This window comes from Drosophila arizonae, chromosome 2 (genome assembly GCF_054131065.1).
Source record: "Drosophila arizonae isolate 15081-1271.41 chromosome 2, UAZ_ARI_1.0, whole genome shotgun sequence".
Lineage (NCBI taxonomy): Eukaryota > Metazoa > Arthropoda > Insecta > Diptera > Drosophilidae > Drosophila > Drosophila arizonae.
Window position 1 is genome coordinate 8,263,783 of NC_142922.1, and position 18,857 is coordinate 8,282,639.

The 18,857-nt window shown below is 42.7% G+C and overlaps 4 protein-coding genes and 3 non-coding genes across 8 annotated transcripts; 3 read left to right on the top strand and 4 right to left on the bottom strand.

The window, feature by feature from the left end:
• Positions 1-4: 4 nt before the first annotated feature.
• Positions 5-2,542, top strand: LOC108618801 (FAST kinase domain-containing protein 4). Of its 2 annotated transcripts, none has more exons than XM_018014953.2 (7): positions 5-137; positions 300-544; positions 606-1,343; positions 1,398-1,647; positions 1,706-1,980; positions 2,038-2,107; positions 2,174-2,542. In XM_018014953.2, the coding sequence occupies exons 2-7, from the start codon at positions 352-354 to the stop codon at positions 2,379-2,381; spliced, it is 1,734 nt and encodes a 577-aa protein (XP_017870442.1). In that variant the 5' UTR covers positions 5-137; positions 300-351; the 3' UTR covers positions 2,382-2,542. The 2 variants fall into 2 exon arrangements, with proteins under 2 accessions (XP_017870442.1, XP_089330943.1); XM_089474817.1 differs by having other exon boundaries at positions 85-242.
• Positions 2,498-5,235, bottom strand: LOC108618781 (IQ motif and ubiquitin-like domain-containing protein). Its single transcript, XM_018014921.2, has 8 exons — positions 4,677-5,235; positions 4,360-4,615; positions 4,075-4,292; positions 3,495-4,005; positions 3,307-3,439; positions 3,139-3,251; positions 2,904-3,088; positions 2,498-2,842 (listed from the first exon to the last, which is right to left on the bottom strand). Exons 1-8 carry the CDS (start codon positions 5,114-5,116, stop codon positions 2,578-2,580), a joined length of 2,121 nt encoding a protein of 706 aa, XP_017870410.1. The 5' UTR covers positions 5,117-5,235; the 3' UTR covers positions 2,498-2,577.
• A 1,346-nt stretch (positions 5,236-6,581) lies between these two features.
• Positions 6,582-9,317, bottom strand: LOC108618861 (uncharacterized). The gene is made up of 2 exons (XM_018015066.2): positions 8,786-9,317; positions 6,582-7,193 (listed from the first exon to the last, which is right to left on the bottom strand). The coding sequence occupies exon 2, from the start codon at positions 7,190-7,192 to the stop codon at positions 6,587-6,589; it is 606 nt and encodes a 201-aa protein (XP_017870555.1). The 5' UTR covers position 7,193; positions 8,786-9,317; the 3' UTR covers positions 6,582-6,586.
• A 4,268-nt stretch (positions 9,318-13,585) lies between these two features.
• On the bottom strand, positions 13,586-13,667 carry TRNAS-GCU (transfer RNA serine (anticodon GCU)). Its single transcript has one exon. It is a non-coding gene; the product is annotated as a tRNA-Ser (tRNA).
• Positions 13,668-14,005: 338 nt separating this feature from the next.
• On the top strand, positions 14,006-14,087 carry TRNAS-GCU (transfer RNA serine (anticodon GCU)). Its single transcript has one exon. It is a non-coding gene; the product is annotated as a tRNA-Ser (tRNA).
• A 148-nt stretch (positions 14,088-14,235) lies between these two features.
• Positions 14,236-14,317, bottom strand: TRNAS-GCU (transfer RNA serine (anticodon GCU)). Its single transcript has one exon. It is a non-coding gene; the product is annotated as a tRNA-Ser (tRNA).
• Positions 14,318-16,947: 2,630 nt separating this feature from the next.
• Positions 16,948-18,844, top strand: LOC108609848 (uncharacterized). Its single transcript, XM_018001626.2, has 2 exons — positions 16,948-17,108; positions 17,691-18,844. Exon 2 carries the CDS (start codon positions 17,705-17,707, stop codon positions 18,758-18,760), a length of 1,056 nt encoding a protein of 351 aa, XP_017857115.1. The 5' UTR covers positions 16,948-17,108; positions 17,691-17,704; the 3' UTR covers positions 18,761-18,844.
• The last annotated feature ends 13 nt before the right edge of the window (positions 18,845-18,857 follow it).

An 18,857-nucleotide genomic window follows, 5' to 3' on the forward strand; every position in this document is an offset into this window, starting at 1 on the left:
GGTACAAATTCGATACTTGATAAGTATCGTTATAATACCTTGCATATCGATATGTTGTCAATAAGAATATTTTACAACACTGGACCAGGCTGCCGTTGCCGTCATCTGTGGAGCTGTAGAACTTTGGAAATATTTAAGTAATAATTCCTTAAGATAAATTAATAATGGATCATGACAATAATATTTAGCAATTTTCTGTGAAATAACACCTGTTGTCATCGGACCGTTTCCTAACGGACTGAGTATTTCATGAAAAAAATGTAAACAAAAAGGTTATGTAAACTTCATTGGTCTTACAGCGCGAGTATTAGCCGCCAGCACTCCACGGATACACAAGGAACATAAATAAAAATGTTGAAGCTACAGCGATTTGCCGGCAGCATTGTCGTACAGATATACCGAGGCGCAACATACAGCAGTAACGCACGTGCGGCGAGCGCGGCACTTGCAACGGCGGCTAGTAATGGACAAGGAGTGGGATCAGGTGCCGCTGACGAGGCTGAAGTGCGTGCGGATTTGGGTGCCAAAAAGCCAAAGATTTCGGGTGAGTACAAATATAGTTATCTAATGAGTTTCTGTTGATAATTTAATTGATTCATTTGAAGGCATGGTTGCTGCAGCATTTGAATCGTTAAGAAACGAAAACGAATCCCCTGGAAAAGCAACAACGAACAACTCAAGCTCTACGCAAACCGTTAATAATATAGATGAACGGATCATCAATGCTAAAACTGTTAATGGTCTGTTGGCCATAACCGAAAACAATAACGCATTTTCACGTAAGCACGCTCTGAAGATCGTGTCCATACTAGCCGAATGGAGTACCGTCGATCGCGTGAAAATATCTGATTTTGAAAACGATTCAAGATTTTTGCGTGTTTGTCGAATGCTAGGCCGCACTGTGCCGAAGAATGAGACTAATGGCAAAAAGAATGGCACTGGAAGTGGCACGAACAACTCCAACAAACGCATTTCTGGCTTTCGCACCGACGACCTTAACACGGTTCTTGGCGTAGCTGGGGACGATGAAGCTGCGAAGCTAATAGCTAGCATAACTCTTCCGCAAATGGTGAAAGTGATGAGCACCCTGGCACTGCGCAAACGACGTAGCACTCCTTTGCTACGCTCACTAGCGTTTAACATTAGCAGCTCATCAGATCAATTAGATTTGAAGCAAGCTGCTGATGTCCTGTATGCCATGTCCACCTTAAACTTTCAGGACTCTGTACTCGGTGCAAAAGTTTGTGCAGATGTGCAGGCCGCTCTGCCAAAGAATACTGAGAAATCGGCTGTTGTGGGCTCTGTGCTCACCAGTCTAGGCATAATGCGATATCGGGATTTGGGTATGTGCTGAACACCGTCCACTGTTTACAGAAATTTAACTATACAATTTACAGACATATTGGAATCGTTGACGCAGTGGCTGCTGAAGAACAGTGAAATATGTCGACCTCAGGATCTGAGCGCCTATTTCCTCACATCAGCGCTTCTTAACTTCAAGAGTGCACATTTGGAGGATGTGCGTAATAAGCTGGCGAAATCAATTGTCCGTGAGGATTTCACCAAGCAATCGGATTGGCTAAACTATGTTTGGTCACTCGCTCTGCTGGGTATAGTGGAAAACAGTCAGATAAATTCGGTGCTGAGGTTGTGCTTACAAGAGTTTTACTTTAAATCCACTTAACTAATTGATTTCAACTTTCAGCACGGAATTTCTGACTAAATTGGAGAGTGATAAGGCGGTCTTTACGCCAACATCCAAGATGAGGCTACTGAATCTAAATAGTTATGCGCAACTATGCCTAACCGGCTACAAGGGTGCTTTGCTGCCAGCCGATTCTCCAGCCTATGATGTTCCTATGGCGCACACGAAGTCCAAACAGATTCTTGTCAATGGAATGCTTGACGCATTAAAGAGTCTGTTGCCTGCCGTAAATCATGTGCAAAGTTCTGTCGACAGCAAAATGGGATTCTTAATTGGTAAGTCAGAGTAAATAATGTAGAATAGTTTTCTTAAAAATAATATTTAAATTTTAGATGCGGTGTGCCAGTTTGATGCAAAACGTAACCCACTTCCCCTGGACAGTCAGAGTGCCGATGCCATTAAGTAATTATTACTAAATGTGACCTAATTATGAGCTCAATTTCATAGTCGTTGTATTTATACTTTTAGAATCGCCCTAATGGTAGTTGATTTTCATGACATATGCCACGGAACGCATCGTAGTGCCAGCGGCCCAACGAATCTAGCGTTCGATCTGCTGGAAAGGAGTGGCTACCAAATTATACCTGTGCCCCATAGCGAGTTCAGCACCAGTGACAAATTGCTGAAGCGCGTTCAGTATCTGGAGGCGAAGTTTAAGGCTATCGTTAGTAAATAATATCAGTTATAGAGAGTTGATCCTTTTATCAAAATTTGAATTGTTTGATTATTGTAGTTTTATAAAAACAATCAAATAACTGCATAAGAGAAAATATACAATTGCCGTAAGTAGACTTGTTTGTAATATGCCCCGATAAAACTTTTAATTTGATAAAGTAACTGTATTTGTTTTTTGTTTGGTGTGCTTCTTCGTTTTACTCTGCATCCAATTTGCTGCTGCGCTGCTTGTTCATGCCCACCTTCCACCACAATCCTGTCTCCTGGAACTCAGTGGCAACAGCAGCGAGCGTGTGGAATAGATTGCGTGCCAGCATATGACTATTGGCCACATGCAGTATGAACTTGGGATCGTAGACCTTCTCCAGGTCCTCGATCTTGTAATGATCGCGCGTTTCACGCTCTGTCAGGCAAATGCAGTTCCATGGCGACCAATCGTCGCTCTTATTCCAGCGAGGTAAACTAACGAAATGTGTGTTAAATGCGATAATTCAATTAATTCACATTTTAAGAGAATGCTTACCGCAACTCATTTAGATTCTCCGACTTGCTCAGCGCCGAATGACCATGCCAGATTTTGTCTATCAAATGACGCACATCGTCCTGCTGAATGACAAAGGCAAAGGATGAGGCGCACTTGCGTTTGCGCTCGTCGCGCTGAATACAGCGTAGAATCGACTGATACACATTATTCTCTGTGGCCACCAACTGAAAGGAATTCCCATTAGCAATACAGTCAAGCAGATGAGGCAGCTTACCTTCAGGTAATAGCAATGCTTGCAAGTGTCCACGTGACTCTGGCGCGTGCGGATTGCGAACTCTGCATACGGCTTCACCTTCTTGCAGACGATGCACATGCGCGAGGGAACCTCTGTGGGCGAGATATGTTGAAATGCTCCGGCATCTGCTAAGTGTTGGCTACTTACTGTCTGGTATGCCATTCTTCTGAAATTTAATCAGCTCAAAGAATAATATGTTCTGGCGTTTGCGTAGGATTTCCACATCGCAGGACCTGGTATAGAGCAGCAAGTTCCTCTCGCGATCGAACAGATCGAAAAGCTGAGGGATTCAACATTTATAGTGGATCACACACAGCTCAATGCCTTAGGCTTACCTCAGCAAAGTTAGGAAAGCAGGATTCTTCGGCAACCAACTGCATGACACGTCCCAACAGCTCCAGGCGCTTCTCCTTATCATCCGTTTTGCGCAAATCCTTGTAGATCTCAGTTAGAAATCGCACACGCTGCGTACGCAACAAGTCCATGTGTATTTTCGTATCATTGTAGCCAATCCATTCGATCGGCTTGCCCATTTTCTTTAAGAGCTGATCGTTGCGGAAGTCCTCCATGGCCAGGTGAACGAGTCGCCGCTGTCGCTCCACACCGTTGAGCAAGCTAATCTCCTTGTCCAACAGGATGTTGACCTCGGATATGCGGGCAGGTCCCTCATAGTTGGCTGCAATGCGCTTGAGTTCCGCCCGCTTCCAGCGTGAGATTTCGGCAAAGAGCAAGTCAAAGTCATCGTTGGTGCGTGGAAACTGTTTGATTTTCTCATTGCGTTCCACTCGCTGCTCCACGCACTTCTCGTAACGCTCGTCCTCATCCAGGCGATTCTTAACCAGACGCCTGCCAATGCGCGTGAATGATAATGATCAAAATATCTTGTAGTAGACTGACTAAGTAAACCCTACATACCTATACTCCGCGGCACGCAGATGAATATATTTCCAGAGTATCCAGCGCCGCCAGTTGCGCTGTATAAGTAGAATCTTCTCGAGCTTATGCTCGGCGCGTTCGATCTGCGCGTATGTTTGATATTTTCCAGGTATGATCTCAAAATCTGTGGCCGTCGACTCGTATCTAATGTTGATTTTATCCAGGTAACATTGCACCGACTGCTCATGGGCTGTATTCTGCAATGGGCAATGCAATGGGCTTAGTAGAGAAGATGCTTCTACACGAATGTCTCCAACGGCTTACCAAAATCTTTTCCTTGTGCTCCCAGGTTTGGGTGTCGCGTGTACGATAGCGTTTATATTTCCATTTGTCAAAGTATGGACCGGTTTGTGTAAAGGCATCCAGATATTGTTTGCCAGTTTTCTTATCCTGGTAGCCGCACAAAAAGGGCTTCTCAATAGCCGAATTCTCGATCTCGACCACAATATTCTTTGGCTGCCCGTCCTCCGTATCCTCGCCGGAGATGTGCACCGTCAAATAGTCGGGCAAGCGGTATTTTCTACACAGATCATTACCGGATCATTAGATCTATTATATTAGTGTCTCCTCTTGCTACTCACTCGTAGTAAACGCGCAGACTCAATTTGGGTGAGGGATCGCATTCGTCGACTTTTGGCTTCTGTGCAAGTTCCAGGTCAAATTTGTGTATGCCAAACTCGTCCGAAATGGTCGCATATATGGGCACCGTATTGCAGATCAGGCTACCCTCCTGCTTGATGAGCAGCAGCATCGGATCCACCTCAAATCTGCGCGCTACATCCTGCTTAACCTCGGCCATGGTCATGCAGTTCGGATAGACCTGGGCAATCAACTTGTCCGGCGCTATGCAAAACTTAACGGTCACATTTTGGGGCTCCATGCTGATGGCGGATTGAACCGATTCAGTGCTGCGTGGCATATAGTCTGGCCCACAAACCGAGCGCACTATGGGACGCTGTCTAGGTGGTACATTCAGCTGCATATTGCAGACGGTTGTCGGCAAGAACTCCTTCTCGCTCATCTTGTCGATTAAATTCAAATTTCTAATGTATATTTATATATATATTTATATGTTTCTAGATTTGATATGATTTGACTTTGAGGATCTCGAACTGAATCCAGAAAACAGCCTGCCTGCTGTGTTTATCTCTCTCTCTCTCTCTCTCTCTCTGTGTTTGTGAGTGTGTGTGTTGGGCCCTTCAATGAGACTGCTGTTGGGCGAGGTTGCTGGGGGTATGGGAATTGATTTGTTCAATAAATCAGTTGCTTGGCACCCTGTTGTGGCAACGTGCCACATTTTCCCGTTCAGCAGCGTTTTTAACTGTTTATTATTTAATTGAGCACTGACTTTTCTCACGCATTTTATTGTTGCTGTTGTTGCTGTATTTAAATGAATTTTATTTACAAAATGAGTTTTTTCATTGGCTTAGCTCGGAGTGAAAGCTCCGCAGAAGTCTTTCTGATTGGCCTTATTTGATTGTTGGCCAAATTCCGTATCATAACACATCTGAATATTCGGTTATTAACAATAAAATGAATCTTCGAGTTGTTATCATTTCATTATTTATTGCACAACATTCGAACGACAGCTGGGTGAATGCCGACAGTAATTACTTTTACTAAATGCTTTTTAAGTTTTGTCTTGCTTCAATCTCTTCAGATTGTACACATGTATATATACATATATACGCAGGTACGTGTGTATGTGTGTGCTGGAAGGCATTCCGCAGGCGATCATGATTGACTATGAAATAATTATGTCTATTAAGGGTCATTTGCAACTGGTTTATACGGGGTAGATAAAATTATGAGCATAATATATGTATTTGCGAATCTTTTAAATGTTTTGGTTTGCCAAAAATATTTGATATAAAAATAAAAGTAATTATATGTAGGTATATATATAGTTTATGTAAATATATCTTTAAAATTCGTAAAGGGACTTTCAAAATGCATATTTAATGGAACTACTAGTTCTATTACCTCTCTCTATATATCCACATACTTAAACATATACATATCTATCTCACTGCTTCATAATACTTCTATCTTCTATCAATCTAATGCATACAAATAGTACCTCTCTCTCTCTCTCTCTCTCTGTATAACTAACTGCATACTTACATATATATCTACCTACCTTCTTCTTCTGTACAAGACTTCTATTTTCTATCAATTTACAGCTGTGTATTTTTGTTTAATTTTCAGTCGATCTATCTATCCATATATCTTTAACTTCATTGTGACGTCTTCTTCTATCCTTCTTTTACCAATCTACTATATCTAACTTCTATATTCTATCTATCGTCTACCCATCTACCCACATCTTTCTACCTACCAATGCTATGTAATATGCCTTTTGAATTATAGCAAAACCAAATAAACGATCTATCAAAACCTCCGTGTGAATGACCGAAACAGCTCATTGAAATCTGATATTTGAAAGAACTTATCATCTGCAGCTCAAAGCAAAAGTCGCGCCTCAATTGAATTAATAAATAATGTTTTTATTGTAGTAGAATTTGGACTTAAGGTTAAGGGGCGTCAGGGCGGATTTGTGATCGGCACGCGCCACTTGCAGTCGGAAGGGACGTCCATTGAAATAGTAGTCCTTGCGATGCTGAACGCGCAGCAACTTGCTCTGTGAGGCGAGCGTAGTCTCTGGAGCTGCTGTTGTTGTTGGCCTGGGCGACGTTGTCGTAGTCGTCGTGGTCGTGGTCGTGGTCGTTGGGCTGGGCACCTCCTCCAGAATGGGCTTGATTTTCATGGGCTGATAGTCGTAGCCAACGCCGGGTATATAGCGATACGGCAGCGGGGGTATGGCTATGAAATAGATCTTCGAGTCCTTCTTGGTCTTCTTCGTTTTGCTGCCGTTCTTGTTGTATTTGCGCAGAATGAGCGGACGCGATGTTACCAAATAGTCCATATAGGCATTGTCCAGTTTGGGAGATTGCACCAACAGTTTGTTGACGGGACGTGGGGGCGTGCCACGGACTGGGCCGACAGCGTCTGTGCCGCGCATGCTGTAGGAGTAGCTGCCGGCTAGGCTGGGCGTAACCAGGGCGAGCAGTGCCAGTAGGGAAGACAGAGATGGCATGCTGTAAAACGTTGAAAAAGAGAAAGAGGGAAGTGGAGATCATTAGGCACATAAATAAATACATATGTATGTCAAGGCAATTGTACAAATGTGTCCACAAGTTGCGGATCAGGCGCCCACGCCCTGCACTCGAATCGCAATTGTTTCGGGCCATGATTGATGGACTGCTAATGGCTACCAAAATATGAATAATAGAGTTAAGTCGAGCAATGGCAAGCATTTGATTGTTTTTTATTTCGCTTTTCAATTTTGCAAGTCACAAATGCCGAATAATTCGAATAATAAATAAATCGGCTGTGCGCATCAAAGCATGAAATATTTTGTTGCTGAAATTTTATTGTAAAGTTTCTCACGTTCCAGACACAAAGCGAAGAAACAAAACAGATTTCGAGACTCTCGATTTGATTTACTTAAATGAAAGCATTTAATGCACGCTAATCAAAACGCGGACGAAGACGTTGACGCCGGCGTCGCTGTCGCTATCGCAGTCGCTGTCGCTGTCGACGCCCGCTGAGCAATTACGCTAATGAGCATGGCGAGCGCCATCTGGCGGCGCATTTCAACGCCTGAGTGATTAATGAGTAAGTAAAAATAAATTGATCAATAAATAAAGCGAAAAAAAAGAAACAGAAAAAAACTAGCCAAATAAAATCGGCGGCAATTGGCGCAGACTAAACGGCATCAATTAAGCATCGAGACAGGCGCGATAATGCTAACATGTTTGGGGCAGATAGGTTGCGCCCCCAAACTGCCTGATTATGCAAATTAAAGCGGCTGTATCATAAATAAGCGCGATTTAGTATTATCTATCATTTATTTATTTGCTATTGATTTTATATCTAGTTTCCAGCGAAATTCGCCGTCGGCGATTCTAGCTAACATGGCATGTGGCGCCCTCTATTGACCTTGCAGACGAACTTCAGAATTTGATAAATCGCAGAAAGTTCGCCAATAATTAGCTGGTCACCCGAACTGCTGCAGTGCGAGACGCCCGCATGAAATATAATCAGGAAAAAAAAAAATGGCAAATCGCCTTTTTAACTTTCCTCTGACTTTTGGCAGGTTGTGGGAGTGTTCCAGCGTTCAATCAATGTAATTTGATATCAAAAGTTCAGCTGGCTAGCTGAACGATCATTCACCAGAGATAGCTACGCAGATAACTGAGCTGATCAATATGAAATTGGAAATCTTCGCAGTCAACTAGATTTGCAAAAAATTGTAATTTTGCAGAAGATTAATCAACAGGTGTTTGGCTCTGTCACTTGGCTGCTGCCTAATGATGTATCCACTGAACATTCGAAATTCTTCTCCATAGGAATGATAGTCGTAGTTTTTATTATCATACTTTAGCCAGTCAAGGTCGTCTTTGTTTTATGCCTATATCATTTGTTGAACCCGACTAATTAAGTCACAATCCGCGAATACGGAGGGAAAACGAAAGACTTAGGCAACGAACTGGCCAGCGATGCCATGTTTATGCATAAAATGCTTAATTAATAAATTTCTCAGCAGCTGTCAACTGCACAAACAACTGTTTTGCGTATGCAAATCGAAAATGATCAATTTACGGGCATTTATTCAAATTGCACTCACTTTAAAAGGCGCGTCGTTGATTCCAGCAGCAGCGGCGGCGGCAGAAGCTGTTTATAATTGTTACTGAATTTATTTGCCAACGTGATGAGCCGTTAATGACTATCGAGTGTCCTTGTCCTTGTTGGGAAATTTGAAATATGCGCATTAATTATATAGCCAGATGACGCTTCAATATTTTAATTTGAAAAGTTTTATTGACTTTTGCTTCTGGAAGCTGTAAATTGTTTGACAAGTATTTTATGATCACGACTCGAAGCACGCTTTATACAAATGCTGCTGCTCCTGGCACAATGTTTCCGATTCCCGATTCAAAATCTTCAATTTTACAAGTTGCTTGGCGCGCAGCGTTAGCTTTTGACGTTGTGAACGCCTCGAAGAGCGGCAAATAAATGAGATCTGCGGACTGTGTGTAATTTGTTTTTTGCTTTTTTTTTTTTCTTTCTTCTTAAAACCGAAATCACTTTGCTGCCGCAGTCAGCGTCGTCGGCTGCTCTTTTCGTCGCCATCGCCGTCGTCGTCATCGTCGTGGAGGTGCGACGTCATCGACTTGGAGCTGCTGCTTGAGTGTGAGCGTGAGCGTTGCTCAGCTGCCGGCTGGGCTCAACTCGTATCGATGTGTGTGAGGTCCGACACGATCTCGATGATGAGCCAGCCGAACGAAGTGCATCAATTTGCCAGTTTATTGTTTGCCCGCTTACTGTTACAGTTTGCCATTGCACTTTGCGGGTTTTGCCTTACTTCGTCTGCGTTGCTTCGTCTAGGTTGGCTTTGCTTTGCTTTGCTTGGCTGACAAATTCAAGCGGCCGAGCAGGCGAATTGATCCATTTGAATTGCCAAGAGCGGGGACGCCGCCAGTTGGAAAGTGTCAGAGCAAGGAAACTCTATATCATCAGCCGGCCACTCATGTACTTAGTTTTTGATTAAATTACCAACCTGGCAACTGGCAACTGACAACTGTCAGCTGCAGCACTGGCTATAGTGGCCATAGTGGCTAGCTATCTATAGCTATCTGGGCTGCAGCCTGCGAGGCTTTTGTCTTTCCGATATGTGCACAAATTAGTTACAAATGAACCTACGACAACAAAGGCAGCTGGGTAACACGAAGCTATTGTGCAAATCAGGTTGTTATTGACAGGCCACCGCATGCCACATACCTCAAGCTGAGGCTGAGGCTGGAGCTGGAGCTGGAGCTGCAGCTGAAGCTGAACCTGTGCGTGTGCCGCTTAAAGGGTTTTTTTGTTGTTGTTGCTATGTTTCATTCAGCGATTGGCGCCACAGGCGCTACTCGAGCTCATTTTAAATGTCATTGCGTGATGTGTTGACGTTTCTATCTCCCTCTCTCTCTCACTTTGTCTCTTTTTCTCATCTGTTTTTTCTGTGCTTTTGGCCAGGTTAGTGGCCCGCTTGGTTGACCTTTTTGACCATTGTGGAAGTGGACTTCCAAACTCTGACCCAGTCTCCGGTGGGAAGTCGTCTATGATTAGCAAAATTGATAGCCAACTTCCATTTCTTTTGGCGCTGCAAAGGTCTAAGTCGCTAGCTGGCTAAAAGCTGCTAGCTGCTAGCTGCTACCTAGTTTTATGGCCACTAATTAAAATGATAAAAACAACATTCAAGAGTGCTTTTGTCGGGCGTTATGTAAACTCCGTTTGCCCCATGTACATTAATAGCACCCAGCACTTTCTCATCTTTCACCAACTGAGGCGAACACTAATTGGCCAACGTTTCTAGCAACAGAAATTACATGTGTTTGGATTTGGTATCTGAGCGCCTATCTAATTAAAGCGCAACCTTTTCTTTTATTTCAATTTTCATTTGAGTGTTGTCTGTGCTCTGCGCAAACAAATGACATAACCGCAAATATATCATTTGCCATTTGTTTACCTATGCCAGAGCAGGCTCCCGGTCACAGTGGAGTGGCAATCAAAACACCTTTAAATATTAATTAGCCGTGCCATGGCAGCACCGTCAGCATCGACAGCATCGACAGCATCTGGCTTCCCCTTTTCAGCAATTACGCGTAGCCAATGTACACATGCAAAAGTGTGTGTTGAAGTGCGTAAACTCTCGCATAGCAGCAGCAGCTCCCTCAGTAGCTCCAGCAGCAGCAACTCGAACGAATTTATGTACCTGCCCGATGGAAGTGGCTGCAGAGTCTAATCTAGCTAACTGCACGCAGCTTAGTACAAGTACAAGAACAACTAGTTATATCTGGCGCTGGCATAATTGTTAACGATTAGACAACACAAATCACGAACGAGAGCCAGAGACAGCCAGACAGTGTAGTAGCTCTGATATATCATACATCTGCATCAGTTCCATCTAGCGATTCGTGTGAGCTAAGCTGGGAATTGTTAAAAGTCATATGTTTAATGCTGACGGAAGCAATATAGATAGATGGTCAGAAGCACGAGACAATGACAATGACGTTGGCAGAGGCGATGGCGATGGCAGATACCAAGCCTTGGCTCTAGACGAACTAATCAAGAAGCTCCGGCAACGATAAGATAGACAGGCGGGCAGACAGACAGACGAACAGCCAGACAGATGGAGCTGACTTAGGCGCTTGCGTGTTTAAAGTAGTGCATTAAAAATGGTCTTCAAACAACTGTTTCACTCTGACAGTCTAGAACATTGGCCATTTATGTGGCTAACGTTTTCATTAGCATTAGTCAGAGTACAAGTTGATGGCTGGAACACCCACCCATGGCTGAGGTTAAGGCCATCTCGACGTCACTCTTAAAATGTGCTCATAAATATGTATTGAGGTATGTGCAGGTGTATATGTGTGTGTGTTTGTGTGTGTGTGTGTGTGTGTGTGTGAGTATGTGTACCTAATTATATGTAGTTTCACATTTTATTGTCGATAAATTGGCAAGTTCATTAAACCCATTCGACGATGGCGCACGATTAAGCTGAATCAGCCGCCTAACTGGCCTTTGTCTCTTGGCTTGATTTTGATTTTGAGGCGCTTGGCATGTGGCCACAGCCATTTAATTGCCACCCGGCTTTCGCGCTGTGCACTCGGAATGAAGTTGTCATCGCGGCTGGCGTCTTATGCAATGCTAAAAATCTCGTTCCATCTGTTTTTGTGTGCATTTTTCTGAGTAATTTCTTGCACAAGATTGGGGTCAGCACTGGATGGCAATTGCTTTGACTCTGACTTTCGTTGAAAGTTAAATATTTGTAGAGCAGACGAAAGGAAATGCAACGAAAGGAAAATAAGCATCGTTTCATCTGCAGCCGTACAAATACAATGTTTGTATGGAAAGGTATGCTGCGATCTACGATAACTAAATATAGAAATGAAATCAGTTGCAGATATATCTGTTTGTATAACTGAAAAAAATATTAAAATAAAATCTTCATTTCAAGACCATAGATTATATGTATAAAATATATATTTAAAATAATAAAACAAAAATATAAATATGAATTCTTATTGTACAGGGTATACAGATGTCAATCATTCTATGCCTGGCTGCTGCCATATTTATTTATGTTATTATTATTATTACTACTTTGCTGCTGTTTCTTGCACTTTTTTTGTGAAAGTGCCAAGTGACCACAAGCAAAAAGGTTAAACTGGGCGCCGAAGCGTGCCCTGCACTGGGCTTGGATCGCAGTTAAAACTAGGCTGCGGCATATTGAGTTAAGTGGAGCTGATTCAAGCCAAGCAGTTATTCGATCGTGTAATATTGATTCAATCGGAGTTCCTGTGCCATACAGATAGTTCTATCTTTATATGGTAGTCGCTTTCACACACCACCCACATCGGGTAGCACTATTTACGATTTGCGCGCTATATCTCAATTGCTTTATATCCGCACTATAAACACAAAACTTTCCAATTTTCTTGGATTTCAATTGGAGCAAACGATTGATACTTAAGTTTTATGGCCTTTGCTGTTTTATAATTGCAGGAGATTTCCACACGTCGCCAGGTGGGGTGGAGGAGTAGGCAGAAAATGTAGCCACAAAACTTCTACGGTTTTTCGCAATTAACGAACAAGAAATATGTTTTATCGCTTGAAAGTCAGTTTGGCGAAAATAAACAATGGCAAACATTTTATACATTTTTTTACTATATTTATATACTACTCTTGCCATAGCGGCAATTGTATTAAATGGATTAATTAGTCGCCGCAAATGAATGAAAAAGAAATCATTCGAAATGAATTTAATTGCCCCAGCGCTTTTTACAACATCAAACCGCAGCACCGAAGATCATTATTTCAATTGTCTTATAATGTTGTTATTGTATATTAGTTATTGTTATTCTTCTTTTTCTTTTTGTCGGATTAAATCCATGCGCCTACGTCCACAAAATTCTTCCCAATTATTGTGGATTCCCGCTTGTGCTTGCCGAGACGACGACCTTGAACCAAACGACAATATCTTGGGTCAAAGTCAATAAACTTAGGAGATTCTAGCGAATACACTTACTAAGCAGCTTCCCCACATTCACATCCATATCCACATCTTGTTGACACTTAACTTGTTATCAATGTATCTTTTACCATTTCGTTTATATAACTACCCGGACTGGCCATTAAACGTACCCTGTGGCGCAGAAGAGTGGCCATAAAAACTTAAGATTCAATTGAAATAAGATAAACATCTCGCCTTGTAAAGCGATTTAAAACTATGTAGCAGCTGTTGGCTTAGGTATTGAAATTGAATTTAAGAGCTTCTTATTGCTTTCCATAAGATAATCGAAGTAGCTGTCACTAAATATAGTTGGTAGCTCACTTTTAAAATAGCTTTGAAATAAAAATAAGTATTTGCAAAAAAGTCTTTCGACGAGGATGGGATTCGAACCCACGCGTGCAGAGCACATTGGATTAGCAGTCCAACGCCTTAACCACTCGGCCACCTCGTCACGTGTCAAGGGTAGTTCTAAGATTCTACTAGTTATAATCGCCGAGCGCGAAATAATTTATCTCCGAAGCAGTGCAATTGTGGGTCAAGCAGTGTAATATAATCAGTAGAATGCAAGCAGTAAACACTTGATAGTGCGGAATATTAAATTCTATTGCTCAAAAAAGGTTCTTATATTAAAAAAGCATAAACTTTAATTTTAGTGTTAATACGGGAAATAAGCTGCAAAAACGCATATATATATATATATAATATTATTGTTAACACATAAACGTTGCACTGCTTTCTATTTGATCAAGCTGTGCATCAAGTAATGAACTGGTGGCGAAGGTCGCATATGACGAGGTGGCCGAGAGGTTAAGGCGTTGGACTGCTAATCCAATGTGCTCTGCACGCGTGGGTTCGAATCCCATCCTCGTCGATTTCTATTTTTTTATATGAAGCTAAAACATTTAAATAAATAATTAATTAGAGTAAGCGTTACTATTAAATTAGAATAGTTCTGTAAGAATGCAATAATATAATTCTCATTGATTGCAAATTAAAAGAATTTGACCAAAAACCAAGTGCGACGAGGATGGGATTCGAACCCACGCGTGCAGAGCACATTGGATTAGCAGTCCAACGCCTTAACCACTCGGCCACCTCGTCTTGTTCCCAGCCGCCGGCCCAATGAGACTTCTCAACTCCATTAGAGCTTGATTGTGTTTATAGTGAATAATCGAACAAGAAGAATTACAAAAACAAAAATATATTTGTTTACTCGCCTGAGTAATGGCTTGGACAGCGCATAAAAAATCACCTGTTTGCCGTTAAAGAAAGTAGCCAAGTGGTGGCGCGTGTTTTGTGGTTTCTGGAGTGCAGTCTAAGTGCTTAGTTATTCGTCAACAGAGGTCAACTTTAGCTCTTATACACTACACGAAAAGAGTTTCTTAGTTTCGTAATTCAGTAACAGAGTTTCTGATAAGCTTAAAATCTCATGAGGATTTCTGTTGCTGCGCTTATCTTAAAATTTTGCTATCATGAAAGTGTTTTAACACAACAAAGTCCCCATACATCATGATAATAATTTTGATTATATTTCTGTTTGTTTATTTGATAGAGTATAACAGAGAGAGGTAGAACTTTTGTAAGTTCTATTCATAGAATTTATTTATTTTGCCGTGTGTTTATTTGAAAGAGTATTCCAGAGAAAGGTAGAACTTTTGTGAATTTTATTCATAGAATCTATTTATTTTACTGAGTGTTTTTGCGAAAGAGTATTCCAGAGAAAGGTAGAACTTTTGTGAATTTTATTCATAGAATCTAATTGTTTGTTTAGGCACTTTAGAACACGGTGCTTAAAGGGGTTCTTCTTTGTCCATAACTCTGATATATTATAGAAGCAGTCGTGCCGCCGGCTGACCTAGTTTTTGATTTATTTATTTATTTATACATTTTTAGCTTCAGTTTCTATGGGCACAGATAAAGTTTGCCGAAAAGAGTAAACAAATCAAAAGTAGTTTACCTTAAATGAACTGCGATTCGGATCGGTAGATGATGCTCTTCATTATAATGACGATGGAAGATGAACTCAGAAAGTAACTGGCCCAACTATGCGTATGTCCAGTTGTCAACAGTTGCCATCGTCGTCGCAGTCGCCGTTGTCGTGGTGTTAATGAACCCTATTGCCTGATAGCTGATAGTTGATAGTTGTTTACGTTTACGTTTGCCTTTATGTACGTTCCAATTGCCGGCATTTACACCTAGTGCGACACATCGGCTTCGTTAGGAAAGTGTGCCCAAGTTTGATGATGCGCAGGCACGCGTGTTTATATTTAGCATTTAAGCTGTTGTTGCTGCTGCTGCTGCTGCCGCTGGAGCAGCACAAAAAGCCCGCTGTCGGGTGATAGTCACGTGCACAAGGACATTCCAAGGCTAATTACGTTGGCGCGTCGCCTGCGTTGAGGGGCGCGGGCTTGGCTCTAACATGGCCTGTCTCGGCTCTATTATAGCACCACCCGTTCATTATTGTTGTTGCGGCCACTATGCACACATCTCTCTCTATATCTCTCCATCTCTCTCCTACTGCTGCCGTTCTTTTGCCAGTAGCAGCAGCAGCAGCCGCTTCACAATCTGCGGCATTCAAGTACAAACGTGTAGCATGGGTATCTTTAGCTGTATCTGCATCTTTGCATCTGCGTGGTTGTCTCCAGTTGCAGTTACAGTCGCCAGCAGTCGCCGCTTAATTAGCCATGTAATTTATTATGGCCCTAATCTTTAGGAGAGCAGTGCGCCGGCGCCAACGCCAACGCCGCTGGCATTGACAAATAAACAAATTATTTATATTAGATTATTAATATAAAGCACAGCATCCCAGTTGTGCAAAAGTCAGGGAGCGCCTATCTATGTTTATCAGCCTGTCTATAAAATCAGCATAATTATATGACGCCGACTCTCCCTCTCCCTTTTTCTCTCCTTTTCTCTCTCTCTCTCTCTCTCTCTCTCTCTCTCTCTCTCTCTCTCTCTCTCTCTCTCTTTCTCTCTCTCTGTTAGGTAGTGGCTTGGCCTAGGGCAAGGGCTTAATAGGCAGCTCTATGACTGGCATAAACCCAGAATTATGCAGACAATAAAGATGCACACCATCCCAGTCCAGATGTATGTATGTATATACATATGTAGACTCTTACATGTGCTCGTAGGTTAAGGTAACCGCACAATTATGCCCAATTATGCAACAGTTGTTCGTGACTGGGGCGTTGCTGCAGTTACAGATATACACAGGTGCTTAAGCTTGGCGCTAAGCAGATTGTTTTCTGGATATCGTTAACTAATGAGCCTTCTGCTTACTGACTCCACCCCCTCTCCCCAGCCCGGGGGCCGGCATCAGTGTCATAAAAATTTAATTGCATAATCGCGGGTGTCAGTTACAGGGCATGCAGACATACGATCTTGTAATTAACATTTCTCAGATATTCTTTTTGCTTAAATTTCTTCTTTATTCCTTCACTCTTTTAATTTGCTGCAATTGCATGTGCAGCTGACACAGCGGCCATTGACACTTGTGTGTAATTATAATTATATTTCTGTACATATGCTAACGTTTGGGCTGGCAGCAATTAGCCGATTTATCACCTGGGAGCGACCTCAGCCGATCTCACAAAAGCAGATGGAGTCTGCAACAGCAACAACAACAACAACAACAGCAGAATCGACAGCGACAGCGACAGCTTTTGGCCCGCTTCTAACTACTTGGGCCAACTCTCGCCTCTTGGCCAGTTCTGCGCCTGCGCAGCGACGCCGTCGTCTGCGTCGCCTTAGCCAATATAAAGCCCAGCTTCTAAGCGCGCTGAGACTTATTGCCAGTTCAACACGTCTGTGGTACAGTTCATCCGTTCTTTCGCTACTGTTCCTGTACTGCGTCCTGTTCAGTATTCAACAAGCTTTCCATTTGGATTAACAAGTACGCAGCGCCAAAATATTGTGAATAGTTTTTAAACAAATTTTGTAAAAGTGTGAATTAAGGGAAATTTTCTATAAATTCTATTAAAAATTGTTCATAAGGTTACAAATGTATATTCCAAAAATTTAATGGAAAAATAATTGAAATGGCATTGCCTAATACTCGTTTTCTGTGAAAAAAAAAAAACAAAAACAAAAACAATTAAATTTTTATTGCGATTTTATTTTTATTTCGTGGCCAATAAGGATTTCATTTGATCTTTACAGGATCTAGTGGGCCTTCTACTTTGTAAACAGTTTGTGCTTGTGTATAAGAACAAGGATAATTTAGATATAGATTGAATAACTGCATAATCTAAATACATATATAAAACATCTTCATATATATAACAATTTATAAATATACTTTTTAATGATATCCACTAAACGAGAAATATGAAATGTCCTCAGTACTTGTTAATATTTGATTCATTTGCGTAAGCCGTTTGGGAACTTGAATCTAAGGATGATATTGCTATCTTTTGAAATGCATCCTAGGATCTTAAAGCATTCATTTTCAATATAATATTTTTTATACTTTCAGCTAACGCCGTCGCCATGTCAACTCACATGGCCAATCTGCATATTTTGCTGTCCTTGCTGCTGATCTGCTCGACGCAGGCTGCCAATCTGTCGCAGCTGGTCAAGAAGCAGACGCAAGTGAAGCAGCCGCAGCAGCAGCAGCAACAGCAGCAGCAGGCAGCGAGCCACATGGCTGCGGCTGGGCAGCAGTATGCGCATGAGGCGGAGCTGCCAGCAGAGCAGCAGCAGGATATGAAGAGCGAAGAGGAGGATGATTCATATCAGATGATGCACGAGTTCAAGCAGGATTCACGCATGCCGGCCTCTGCAACGAACTTTGCTTGGAATCCATATACAGCAGCAGCTGCCGCCGCCACTGCAGCTAATCCATTTGAAAGCATGGCACCGCCTGCACCGGCTCTGCCCATGCCCAAGATGCTGCCATTTATTGGGTATGCACAGCCGCTGCTAATACCCTTTCCGCTGTACATAGCCCCAGACATGTTCTATCCCAGCTATCCGGGCGCTGGCAACGATCTGGAAGATGTGGTCATGTCGCGTGCCGCCGGCGATCGTCGTCCGTCCGCTGCTCAAGCGGCTCGCAACTCGCCCATTTACTATGTGCGCTTGCCGCCCACGCCGTACATGTTTGTGCCCACCAACCTGGCACCGACCCCATTTGCCAACAGCTTCTCGCCACTGCTCACCTATCAGCCCATGCCCACGTTCTCCACCTTTGGCTCGGTCTTCAATCTGCCCGTCAACTTTCTGGCCAACGGCAAGCCCTCCGGCATTTATCAGATGAACGGCGCCGCCGGGGATATGGCATCATATACACCTGGATATGGCAGCAACTTCAATTTGCGCCCGCCCACACCGACCAATCCGTATAGACCGCCTCCGGTCGCCAACTACGGCCATGCGCCCCAGAAGCAGGGCTTCGGGCTGGCCTCACTGCCGGCTCCGCAGCAGGACTCCAAGTTGACATCACTGAAGCGTCCCTTTCTGTTTAATGGGCGCCCCGAGGACATCTATATTCTGCCCAACAATGTGAACTCGCTGTACAACTACAACGAGCAGAACTACTACTGATATGTGGTGGGCGTGGCAGCAACTAAAAGTATTACTGAATGCATTTCAAACTAATTAACAATAAAACTGCATATAAAAACTTTATTTGTGCGTTTTC

Coding starts and splice junctions, on each gene's coding strand:
- LOC108609848 (XM_018001626.2), top strand. CDS start 17,705: ATGTCAACTCACATGGCCAATCTGCATATTTTGCTGTCCTTGCTGCTG.
- LOC108618801 (XM_018014953.2), top strand. CDS start 352: ATGTTGAAGCTACAGCGATTTGCCGGCAGCATTGTCGTACAGATATAC. Junction 545..605: donor CAAAAAGCCAAAGATTTCGG/GTGAGTACAAAT, acceptor ATTCATTTGAAG/GCATGGTTGCTGCAGCATTT. Junction 2,108..2,173: donor CAGAGTGCCGATGCCATTAA/GTAATTATTACT, acceptor TTATACTTTTAG/AATCGCCCTAATGGTAGTTG.
- LOC108618861 (XM_018015066.2), bottom strand. CDS start 7,192: ATGCCATCTCTGTCTTCCCTACTGGCACTGCTCGCCCTGGTTACGCCC.
- LOC108618781 (XM_018014921.2), bottom strand. CDS start 5,116: ATGAGCGAGAAGGAGTTCTTGCCGACAACCGTCTGCAATATGCAGCTG. Junction 4,293..4,359: donor AGCACAAGGAAAAGATTTTG/GTAAGCCGTTGG, acceptor TGCCCATTGCAG/AATACAGCCCATGAGCAGTC. Junction 3,252..3,306: donor GAAGAATGGCATACCAGACA/GTAAGTAGCCAA, acceptor TCTCGCCCACAG/AGGTTCCCTCGCGCATGTGC.